Here is a 12,869-nt window from a genome sequence, read left to right on the forward strand (position 1 = left end):
TGGAATGAAAAATAGTTTAGATATCAATAAATAAAACATAAAAATTTAGGTTGGCTGGGGAAATGATACAATTTATCTTTTGGCATTTCCATTTCTGACATCTAGAGGCAAACCTGACGCCTGAAACATGAGGAAAGATATTGAGCAAGGTGTGATTCAAGATGAATTTCTGACTCTGAAAGACAAAGGCATTTTTAATCTGTTAGGTTCCAGGGTCCTGGCTTATATAAATGTAAGAATGTTATTCACCTCCTTTGCAAGGAAAAAAAAAAAAAGGAAAAAAAAAGCCCACAACAAAAATACCCTAAGGGATTGCAATAAAAACCCAAATACATTAAACCCAGTAAAGATGGCGAGGAGGGGGGGTGGAAATTAAAAGAAAATAGTATTAGTGTCAGGAAATTGATTCCAGGGAAGTATACATTTTTTGGTCAGGTAAAGGTTGATTTTTGTTTGAACTTTCTGTCTGAAAAATTACAGTGAGATGGTCTGCATTGGTGGGGGTAGGAAGTATTTTTTTTTATGTCTCTGAGTTGTGTTTGTACATCTCTCAAACTCCCCTTCCTCTATAATTTTTCAATGGGGTTGCACAACCTTTTCAGCAGCCTCTCCCTAGGACTAAACTGCTCTATAGCATGGAAATCCCAGTTCAGTGACGTAGCAAATGTGGAAGTTACAAAAAGTTTGAGATAATGAGAGGTTTTCCTTGAGGAGAAAAACTGAATCACTGGGTCACCTGCAAAACTGAGAGACTTGATGTACATCCTCAGATCTCACTGCCCTCAGACATTTATTATTGTGATTTTCCTTCACATTATGGTCATTCTCTCTACTGCTCCAAACTCTGATTCCTTGCACAGAGGCAGTGTACACACTGTACAATATGAAAAATCTTTTAATGTTGCTATTTCTAACATTTTCCTTCTGTATTTCTGTGTTGCAGATGTGGATGAATGCGCTTCAGATTCTCACCAGTGTAACCCCACCCAGATCTGCATAAATACTGAGGGGGGCTATACCTGTTCCTGCACTGAAGGCTACTGGCTGTTAGAAGGCCAGTGTTTAGGTAAAATCCTCAATTGCTGCTGTATCTGAGTGTCTGTCTTTGTGTACCTGTGACTCCCTGAATTAAAGTCACCAAGCACTTTTGCCAAGGACACGGTTAAGCCTTCAGCTATGTGGAAACTGTCTTTTGTCTCTGTAAGTGCCAATGAGGTGTTTGGCAGAGAGACGCCCTCACAAAAAACTGTAAGCTGTAAATGCCATATGACTAGCATCATAATAGTGTAATAACTGGGCTTTTCATATTCCCAGTCTGAAGGATTCCCTTTCATGTAAGATCAATTGCAAGCATGTGTGCATAAAGATTTTTGCCCAAACAGACTTGTGCTTTTGTTACTGTGACAGTGTGGACCTGAAGGGATCTGTGTCTGATACCAAGAAATGGGACTAACAGTAAATCCTAAGTCAACCAATTCTTTTGTTTGGGGGTGAAAAAAAAACCAAACAACTCTGAACTGAGTGCCATTTTACCATTTTCCCTGCAGTTTTATTTCAATTTGATTATTTAGCTTGCAGCAATGTCCTGTTCCTCCTTTTAGTTCAGTCCTGTTGAAAAAACATTGCTCAACAAACAGCACAGGAAAACAAACCTTACATCTCTCCTCTCCTCCAGCCCCTTCCCCTCACTTGACATGCTCACGGGATGATGATGTAGACGTTAATTTTAGGTACACAGGTAGGAGCTAGGAATCAGCATACAACTTTTTAAAGAAAATGTGATCATTATTAGTTTTTTCCCTGCAGTGCAGGCTGTTTGGTGACAGCTCTGCAGAGCTGGACCATCCTGTCATATCTCCTGTGGAAGGAGAATGGGCTTTCCCTGCCCATTTGTCCCTGGAGCATCTCCAGTTATTTTCCAGCTTTCTCCTAACAAGTACCAATTCCATGAATTCATGGCTGCTTTCCTAACTGCTGCTGACAGCTGCTGTGTGATTCACCTGGCAGGCACCAGGCTGAGCCCTGTCCAAGCTGGGGTCTGTGCAGCCATAGACACTTCAGGGAGTCACTGTCTTGCAGTTCCCCTGGGATAAGAAGTCTCCAAGGCCCCTGCTCATTAATCTATAATAAATCACCTTCTCAAACCTTGTGCTGGGGAATGTACAGGAATATGTGATAGGGTGGGGATGAAGCAGAGAAGGAAGGCAAATTCTGCTCTGCATCACTTGTCCTGTTATCCATTTACTTCTCCCAGTTACAGGCCAATTGAAAGGGTTGTGTGCAGCATTCAGGATTTGAACACAGATCTGAAATACTCTCCTGCTTGATGGTTATAGCAGAGAACTGAAATGGCTGCATTGATGAATTGATTTGAGTACCTGCTTATTCTATCTCAAATAGGGAATAACATTCTAGTATTGCCCTATTTAAGTAATCATGGGGTGGACAATTGCAAGGCAATGTGAAAAAGGAAAAGCATATTTTGTTTAGAATAGCTATATTTTCCCCTAAATTTCAAAGAAGTCTCAGTTTTCCATACTTTATACTGGCTTTGGAGAAGTGATTTTTGCTGCCATAAAGCAGTAAAGCAATACTTACTGTAATCAGAAGGCCAAGTTGGGGTTTAGAGACAATTTTTTTCAGTGCACTGTTAGTAGTGCAGTGGAATTCCGTGGAATTACCAATTACTGTTAGTAAATCACCATTACAAAAATCTATATTTCTATCTGTTGCAATAATCCTGTAAAGTTTACACAGAGAAGCCAGTGCAGCAGTATCCACATGACCCACCCACAAGAAGCAGCCCTGTAGAGGTCCTTATCCTCAAAATGCAGCACTCTTGAGATGACAGTCCTGAAAAGACGAAGTATGTACTTAATGCAATGCATTGTGTCAGTGAACGAGGCATTTATTTACTTAAAACCCGTGTTATTTTTGCGGGATTTGGTGAAGCCTGCTGCTGGTGTACTCATCACCACTGATCTGACCTTTAAGGTTATTTTGCTGACTGCATATAATATACTGGGTTTTCTATTGCATAAATTTAGTTTCAAAGCATTAACACAGCCATTTTAAAAAATCTCCATAAATCAAAAGCTGGTTGATACCAAAGGAAATGTTAAGGCTTTGAAAGGACAGCTATTCCAGGTGTTTCAGTTTAGTTTTTAGTTCTGAGGCAAAAATCTTCTAGTACTTACCATCTTAGATATCTTAGAGCATTTTCTTTTCTTGTGCTTATAGCACTCAGTTGCATGCATTGCCAATGCTGAAATTCAGCCCAAACTGCTATTTTGGCATTAAATTAACTGTTTATACAGTCTGTAATTTGTCAGTTAAAAATTCCTATTAAAAAAAGAATGTGATTATTTGGAAAAAAATCCTTCAAAAATATCCTCACTCAAAAAAGAAGCCTGCAGTAAAAAACACTGCTGTTGCAGTGAGCAGCTTTGGTATATGTGGAGGCAAAGAAGGTTTTGATTCTGCCAAAATTTCGCTGCAATGTTGGCTGTGGTTTTGCTGGCAGCCTGTGCCAGCTGTCAGGTATCCTTTGAGGGAGCTGCTTAAAGGAACAAACTGGGCTGCCTGATTTAAACTGAAGGTTACAGCACTGCCAATCAATTCATCAGACGCACTGGTAAAAGCCAGATGTGGATAAAACCACATTACCACATTCTATCGGGGAGAGGTATATTTTAACTAACTCCATGTCTGAATGCCTGGAAGTCTGGCAGTGACATCCATGACCAGTGTGCTGGGGTATTTCTGTGTTATCAGTAGTGTTGGCTCAGTGTGCTGGCTGCTTTGAATCCCATGAGAAAATGCAGACCACTCCACTTTCCATGCTTCCCACCCGCAGACATAGACGAATGCCGCTACGGCTACTGCCAGCAGCTGTGTGCCAACGTGCCCGGCTCCTACTCCTGCACCTGCAACCCGGGCTTCACCCTCAATGACGACGGGAGATCCTGCCAAGGTATGAGTGTGGTGAACCACGCCTGAAATCTTTGGTCCCCCCTCAGTCACACCCTTAAAATTTGCTTGGTTTTTAGAGCACAAGTAACCTTCCCAGCATTGCTTTTGAAAATGTTCACAGGTTTGTCAGACAGATCTTTCTGGAGTGTCACTGTACCTCAAAGGGGTTCAGGTGCAACAGGACTGGTGTATCAGGAGAAATATGCACAGAGGCCCAAACCTCAATTCAGTGGAATTACCAATTGTTCAGGCACTGAATTTATTATTAAAATCTGAGGTTGTGTGACCCAACTGAGACAGGAAAGCCCCAAGATCCAGACTGGAGTCCTAAGCATTAGACCACCTTTTGCTGTGATGTGCTAGCTCAAAGTCAGCACAACCCCTTCACAGTCTCCCTAGCAAAGCAGAACATCTTTCCACATGCTGCAGGAGAAGGTCTGTGCTCATGATGCCCAGAAGTTGTTAATGTCCTACAAGGAAAAAAGTATTGCTTTTGCCTTAGCCCGAGGTTTCCATAAGGACCCCTCATCACTGCATCGTCTTTCTCAGGAAAATCCTGCTGCATTTTTTCTCAGATCTGTTATGATAATATTGTTTCAATGGTTTTCAAATTGCAGGAAAAGGACCAAAACATTTGTAATAAAAATTTCATCCCCATCTTCCACGTTATTTTTTTAATTGAAGTCATTCCTAAAATGCTTCACTTCCACACATGTTGTGTTTCCAACATGCTATTCCCAGGCATCAACCTGAATCCAAATAAACAGGGCTGACTTGGTTATATTTTTCAGAACAAATCGTTCTGACTGTACAGCTAATCTCTTTGAAATGCTCTGCAGAAAAAAAAAAAAGAAAATGGAGTCTGGGGAGAAGTCACTGATTAATTTGGCATTGGTTTCCCATAGATGTGAATGAATGTACAAGTGAAAACCCTTGCACTCAGACCTGTGTCAACACCTATGGCTCTTTTCTCTGCCGCTGTGAACCTGGCTATGAACTGGAAGCTGATGGAGTTAACTGCAGTGGTAACTGTCTTATTTACTGTTTTGGTTTCTTTAATTCTATTATGTGTACTTTTCCAAAGGTATTGTTTTTACATCTTTCTAAAAAGTTTTTGCCTTGGTCCATGGTAGCATCGGGATAGCTGCAACTCATGATCTTCTTTCCAGCTAAAGCAGTCAGCAAATACCCAGGAAAGCTCTGTGGAGGAGGGCCACAAATGGTTTAAAAGAAATAACCTAAATATTCAAAAGCTCCAAGGTAACAGCAAAACATAAGAAAGCACTTTGTAATGCCGAACAGGAAGCTTTATTAGAGCAAGTAGAGATAGTCTGAGGACATTCTTCCATGATTAAAGAAATAGTTTATAAAAAGTACTTTTCCATTTGTCTGTTAAATGCATATATTTCCCTTGCTTTTAACAACTGCTCACTTCTTTCCCAGTGAAACTTTCCCCAGTTTCCTCTGTTTGGCTCTGGTTTCACTTTAGAAACAATATATGATTTCTTAGTACAGTTATTGCTGACCTATTCAGCACACAGCAGAATAAATTATGCCGATGTCACTGTAATTTTTCCTTTCTGGTTTTTGTTTTTATTTTATTATTTTATTTTAGTTGAAAGCAAAACTTATTTCTTTGCTTATTGTACAATCAGCTTGATAAAATTAGAAAATTCAGCCAATATGCCCTGGAAGGAAAAATGCACTGGAAAATACTTGAGTTTTCATTTACAGTAAACAGATGTAATATGCTGTTTCTGAGAGAGAAGACATGTGAGATTCAGTGTATGTGATTAGTGTTTCCCAAGATATTTTCCCTGAAAATCTCCTTGTTATAAGGGGAAGAACAAATATTAAATATCTAAAGGGTCGTAAGAATTAAACACCTAGTGTTCTGCATACTGATGGATTTTCTTCTTCTAAGTTAGACTCCTGAATGTTTTTTATGTGTTCACCTCCTGAGCTACCTGGGGGTCTGAACCAGATAAGTTCGATTGCAATGCCCAATGAGGTGGTGCTTGAGCCTCATCCATGTCTGAGAGCTAAGCCAGCCAAAGGGTCTTTCCACCACCCAGACACAGAGCAGAAAATCTTTTCCTGACATTCTTGTGCAAGAGATGTTTGACAAAGCAGGTCAAGTTTCTCTGCACGAGCTTCTTCCACTCCACAGCCATCACTGGACATCTGAGGCTCACAGAGGGAATGCCTGGTTAGGAGGACACTCTTAAGAGACACCCAGGATTCACATTTATTTCAATAGGAGTGGGGTTAGTCCACGGCCTAGCAGCCAACTTACCTTGAAATTGGGAGGCATTCTTCCCCAGTTCAAGGAGAGAGGTAGAGATTTCAACCTGGCCTTCCCAACAGCATCATTATTTTCTAATCACAGAGGTCTTCCATGTGCATTAGATGTGCTCTGAAATGACAGCCACCCTGTTGTCTGCACACAGTCAGCCAGGAGAATGCCAGGAGTGTTTAGGGACACTGTGGGCCCAACAGCAGGAATGTAGGGCCCTCAGGGCTCTAAGTCCCTCAGCACCTGACAGCAGCCAAGCATCAGTTACACAAATCCAATATGCTGGAGGTCAGGGCTAGGATGCCACAGGGTGGCTGATATCTCAGCCACTTTATGGAGTCAGCCCTCAGTGCATGTAGCTTCAGGGAGGTGTTTCAGGAAGCTCACGCAGTAACAGGACTATGTAAGTGTAGAGTTCCTTTCATCTCCCTTTTGAGAATCTGATTTCAGCCCTAAAGCCACTTGGATATATTTGGACTTCAAATATTTTCCAATCTATTTGCACAAAACACCAGAAGTGAATAAATGGACTGAGCCCAATTTAGAAGAAAGGGAAGTTCAGTCTGAAGAGTAAAAGTGATTTGCCTGGGAGAGTCAACATGTCAGACCTGGGAATAAGAACTTGGGAGTTCCTGGCTGGGGCTCTGGCCTTTGTTTCTTTCTTCCCCTGAACGGGGAAATAAGGAAATGATTAGTGGCAGCCTCCCTCGGCCTAGTGCCTTTGCATGTGTTTTCCCCTCAGTCAGCCATGCCTCCATGTGCCGCTCTCAAGTTCGTCTTTCTCACTTGAGCACAGCTCTGCAGAGCACAAAGACTGGTCAATTCATGAGAGCAAGGGGGAAAGAGCACAGTTTCTGCTTTCAGTCAGGTATTTGACAGACTGCCTGGCTTCCCGGGTATGTGGGAGAGGGCTGGGCCTTCCAGCGTGTCTGACCCAGGCTGGGATGTGCTCTTGTAGCCTTGCTGGAATGACTTGGAAGGAACTGACTATAGAGGCTAAAAAACATGAAACAGACAGGGCTGGCTGCAGGAGCTCTGCTGGAGCCCATGTGGCCCTGGGAACATGAAGCTTGCTCTCCAAAAGAGGGGGAAAAAAAGAAAATAAAACTGCTGCCAAGTCTTTCCTTTTAAATTACAGTTGCAGCTTTGTTGTCAGAGTATCTCTATCTCTGACATAAAACAGAAATGAAAACATGGCCAACTGGTGACAGGTATTAGAAAAGAAAAATAAATAATTAAAAGCCATACATTGTGTTCAGCAGCAGCAGCTTTGGTTTCCTTAGGGAAAAAGTGTTTAATGAAGACCCTGTTGTATAGCATTTTGTCAGCTTGCTGCAGAGCTCTAGGGAGGTAATGGGCAGGTAGTCTGGGTGGCCACCTGCCTGCTCTTTTGACAGTAAAGCCAAAGGCACTAAACTTTGGTTTTTGTTTTACCCCTGCAGACATGGATGAATGCAGCTTCTCAGAGTTTCTCTGTCAGCACGAATGTGTGAACGGGCCTGGCTCTTACTACTGTACCTGTCCTTCGGGCTATAACTTGCTTGACGACAGTAGAAGCTGCCAAGGTAACATTTCTGCACTGATTTAAACCCATGGGGACCAGACAGTAGATCCTGTGTCTAGAAAGAGGTTTTTAAGAATTGAGATGCTTAGTCTTGGCATTGCACAGTGAAATACTCATAGGGGCCAATTATGCAATTCTGGTAAGAATGTCAGCATGTGACTATTGTTGCTGAGGTGAATTGGTGTGTTGTTTTAAGTAAGACTTTATTGGCTAGGAAACAGCTACACAGGAAAGACCTCAAATGCTCTCCCCTCTGCTGTACATCTCTACTTTTCCCATTCTCTAAAGTCAGAGAGTTTGAGCACTCAAGTCCTTTCCTTTTTTTTTTTTTTTCCCAGTGTTTAGCATGTGGGAGCACTCTAATTAGCAGAAGTGAATGGAGTAAAAACTGATCTTAAAAGAGGGAACAGTTATAAAAAGGCCACATCTCACAGTGCAAGAGTTTTATGAATTTTGGGGTAATTCTTTAAGATGGAAACCAGTTTGTAGGAGTGGTATTTTGTACATATTTCCCTGCTTCAGCCATTCTCTCATTCCTTGTGTTTTAGATATCAATGAATGTGAAATCAGAAACTTCACCTGCACTTCACAGCAAACATGTTTCAATATCCCAGGAGAATATAAATGTTTAGACCCAGTACGATGTGAGGAGCCTTATCTCCAGATTAATGAGAAGTGAGTAACATACCCACAGCCACAAAAGTAAATTCTGTCTGTGAAAGTTTTATCTAAGGTAAACCAAAGAAGCTGCAATTTTACAGTACAACCATGAAGTCTGTATAAACAGCTATACATACATAAAAAATTTACTACATTACTGCTAAATTTACATACATTGCTAAATTTACCACTGGTAAGCTTTATAAAAATAATAAATTGCAATTGCTTACCAGGTCACCAGGTATGATATGATATGATATATGTATCATACTTAGATGTATGTGAAGTTAGACTGGAAACACCGCTATCAGGTGACAAAACAGCAAGGCTTGTGATGTAATAAGAGACATTTACTTACTTTACTGGCTTCATATATGCTCAAATGCAGCCTGTTTATTAGTAGGACTATTTCCTGCAAATGGTAACTAGTTTATGCCTGGAAAGTATTTTAAAATATTAGTTAGAGCAGGATACAAATTGTTTCTTATTGCTTAAAGATTAAAAGTTCTGAATAGTTCACAGACTGATCCACCTTGCCTAGACATTGGGTATGTCTGGATGGGGCTGTTAGTACTGTTACTGTCTCAACTGGGAATCATTTGAGCAGGCAAGCAATAAACCCTACATTTCTAAAAATAGCCTGTTTCTTTTACATTTGTATGCATTTTCTGGGGCACAAAATATTTCAGTTCCAGACAGATCTCAATATACTGCAGTCCTCATTATTTCATCTGCAGTGTTTACACTACACCAAATAACCTGGAATTGCTTAGTAGCCTAATACATTTTATAGAAAGTCAAGAGATTAGTAATTAGCTTCTTTCCTTTAGAATTTATTAGTGTATTTACATTGCTTTCTGAACTAGGGCAGCTGAAGAGTGGACACATAGTGTCTGTCTAGTTCTGGGTTTTCCTACCTTGTTGATAGAGGCTTAAACTGGAATTTGACATAACTGAATCCTCTGCATCTAAATTCCCCAGAGCCCAGCTACAGAGTCCTTGCAGAGCAGCTTGCATCAGAACATGTTCTCTGAGCTTTGTGCTTGGTGGCTTTGGCTCATGTCTAGATGGGACTGCACTTAATTAGTGACATATGCCTAGAAGTGGTCAGTATAAAAGCCAAGTGAATTCCTTGCATCTGTGTTTTCTGTGGAAGGAATTGGGTGTTCATAATGCCAGGAGTCTCTTGATGGGGGACATGCCAGATGCACTGTCTGAAATTTATGTCAGCAGTGGAGGTTATAGAAAAAATTGTCAAAAAGACCCTTGCCCAGTAAATTCCCCCAACATGGATTTTATAAAGGGATATCCTGCTTTACAACTTCCTTAGAGTTCTCTGAAGAAATCAGCAGCATGTGGCTAGGGCACATGGACTGATGCAGTCTGATTGCATTTCCAAAGGCTTCTGAAAAGCCCCTCACATAGTTATTACGGAAATTAAGCAGTCATAAGTAACAGAAAAGTCCCTGGAATACAAGAAGCTGAAAGATAAAAATTAAACAGAGGATAGTATTAAATTGTCACCTTTCATGCTGAATTTCTGCAGAGGTCTGAGCTGGACCTACTTGGTCCATCACAAACAGCCTGGGATGGGCAAACAATAAATGGGATGGGCAAAGTCTGCAACAATATCTGAAAACAGTAGATAAAAGAGTGGGTAGAAAAATATTACAGAATAAGCCTCAATGACTGTGCAATAAAAATGGCAGATGAAATTCAGTATAGGTGAATTTAAAGTAAAAAGAAAATTCCAAATTCACAAATTAAATAAGGACCACTGATCTGATCATAATCCATGCAAACTGAGATTTGAGTGTTCTAGTTCCATGATCTGCAGTACTCACTAGAGGTCAGAAAAGCAATCTGAATTTCATTTGTTAATAGGTAGAGAATACCCTTGGAGCACATGCTATTGTGTACCACATCTTTAAGACTGTGCAGTTCCTTCCCCTCCTGTCAAAAGAAATACAATTGGATAAAGGTTCATAAGAAGCATAAGAAGCAAGCAAATAATAATATTCTGGGGACAGTTCAGTTTAAATTACTATCAGAACAAACATGTACCAAGTATTCTACACCTGCAGGGCTGCTTCAAAGACAGTTCACATTTTTGAGTGATCTAAGGAGAATGCCAAGGTATTTTGGCCGAGAAGACAAGAAAAAGGAGGCAGGATATAGGCCAGAACAGCAACACAGAAAATGCTTAAAGTGAGAAAATACATTACAAGTTTCATTGATTCTTTTAGCTGGTCAACAACATTATTTGTTTATTTATTTATGCACCTATATTAGCATATAAAGAATCAAATATTACAGCAGTTTGTAACCCCTGCTGACAATTCTATCTCTGACAATCCTATCTCTGACAACCAGCCGCTGCATGTGTCCCGCTGAAAACCCTGGCTGCAGAGATCAGCCGTTCACCATCCTGTACAGAGTGATGGATATGGTGTCTGGGAGGTCTGTGCCTTCGGATATTTTTCAGATGCAAGCAACAACTCGCTACCCTGGAGCCTATTACATCTTCCAAATCAAATCAGGGAACGAGGGCAGGGAATTCTACATGCGGGTAAGTCCAGTGCTCCCTGGGGAAAACACGGAGTATCTTGTCATTAGCTGAATGTCCTGATGGCACAACTGAGCTTCTTGTGACTACCTCAGTATGAGGCTTTTTTTTTTACACACAGATGTGCAGAGCAGCGTGCTGATCTGCAGGAACTGCTGGATCTCTCAGGAGAGTAACCTACCCAAAGCAAACATGCCTCTCCTATGAGACAGCAGGTTTAGGAAAGCCCAGAGCTATACCCCTGTCTAAGAATAGCTCAGGTTTCCCAAGCTCAAGAGAAACATCATTGTGCCAAACTGTTTTTTATTTGATGGGCACTCAACACCTGTCACCAAAATAATCAATGTTTCTTGTCTGTTTTATTAAACCTTTTCATTGGAAATTGAAAAATGTGAAAAGCAAAAATTAAGCAAAAAAACCTACCCCTTTATGCCAACAATTTACTTTCTGGGTTCTTTGCTTTCATTTGTTATGATTTTTTTTCCACTGAGAACACACATTTTTTGTAGACACTGTTAGAGAAAATGTAATTACCTGAGGTTTTTAAATTTGTTTTCCTCAGGAAATCTCTGTGTTCCCCAGTCATCTTTGCTACACCACCAACATGCAGAGATTACAGGGGTGTCTGCCGAGAATGGGGCACATCCACAAGGGTCGGTGACTCTCAGGAGGTTGATTTTCAGCCCCAGGCAAAACCTGGCTCTGGCATTCACATTAAGTCTTGTTCTGTGCCTGCTGAAGGCTCCCATCCCTCACAGACATGGGTAGTGGAATAGATTTCAGGGCATATTTCTCACAAGAACCTCAGATTCCCACTGTAAGAAAAGAAAAATGTTCCAAAATCCTGAACTGACAAGCAGACTCATTACAATCATTTACATCTCACAAGAGCTTTCCTGCTGCAAAGTCATCACTGATCCCACTGGCCTTTTCCCCTGATCTGGGCCAATCTAGCAGTGCTGAGGCCCCAGCCCCAACCCCCAGTGCCCGAGCCTGCTGTTCCAGTGCTCCTCACGCAGCCATTCCTGGGCATGGCCAGCGGGGAGGGACACTGTGCCCTGCTCAGGCACCAGGACCCGGCCTGGCACGGACCAGGCAACATGCCCAGCACCTCCTCATGGCTCTGTCAGCCTTCTCTGATCAAAGGTAACAAACACCCATTTTGAGGTAGAACTGGACAGGTAAAACAGGACCCACTCTGGCTATGTAAGCTCCTTACGGAAAACAAACTGCACTTGCTTTTAACATCAGCAGCTCTGATTTTCAAATGCACGTAATCCACTGTTCTGGTCAGATACTGCAAAGCTCTGCTTCCATTTAATAAAGGATGGGTTTTCTGAAGTGCCATTGCATATTCAAAGCTCTTTTTGGAGCGTAAGGTTTGTACCATTAACACACACAATGTACCACAAACCCAGGCCCCGTTCACATGGGGACACCTGTTCTCCAGGTTCTTTAACACAAGCCCTTCTGAGTGTCTGCTGCTTCACAATAACTTTACATCAAACTAAAGAGTACTTCAAGTAAAAAAACAAACAAACAAAAATCTGTCATTACTTGTTCATACTCTAAATCCATGTTTTCACCTTTTTTCTTCTTCGGGCAATAGCAAGTGTCTATGTTCAATAGGCACTTTAATGTGCAGGGCTCCCAAAGGCTTTACAAACTGTAGAAGGTGACAGTTCACACTGAAAAGAAGCCAAATGCTGAAATGAAACTCTGTCCTATCAGTTGCAGTGGTTTCAAAGAATGAAACAGAAAACACCTATTTTGGCTGCTTGAAGACTAGTGAGACAGTAGTTTTGAAGAAC

At 41.3% G+C, this 12,869-nt stretch overlaps 1 protein-coding gene across 5 annotated transcripts in view; it reads left to right on the plus strand.

The window, feature by feature from the left end:
• The window catches only part of FBLN5 (fibulin 5), a 56,996-nt gene that overhangs the window by 39,722 nt on the left and 4,405 nt on the right, over positions 1–12,869 (plus strand). For all 5 annotated transcript variants that reach the window (XM_064423558.1, XM_064423563.1, XM_064423559.1 and 2 more), the window contains 6 exons: positions 944–1,066; positions 3,857–3,973; positions 4,878–4,997; positions 7,711–7,833; positions 8,381–8,507; positions 10,866–11,061. In XM_064423558.1, coding sequence (XP_064279628.1) covers positions 944–1,066; positions 3,857–3,973; positions 4,878–4,997; positions 7,711–7,833; positions 8,381–8,507; positions 10,866–11,061 — 806 coding nt within the window. The remainder of the gene's footprint in view (positions 1–943; positions 1,067–3,856; positions 3,974–4,877; positions 4,998–7,710; positions 7,834–8,380; positions 8,508–10,865; positions 11,062–12,869) is intronic.

The sequence above is a fragment of the Passer domesticus genome, chromosome 6 (assembly GCF_036417665.1).
Source record: "Passer domesticus isolate bPasDom1 chromosome 6, bPasDom1.hap1, whole genome shotgun sequence".
NCBI lineage: Eukaryota > Metazoa > Chordata > Aves > Passeriformes > Passeridae > Passer > Passer domesticus.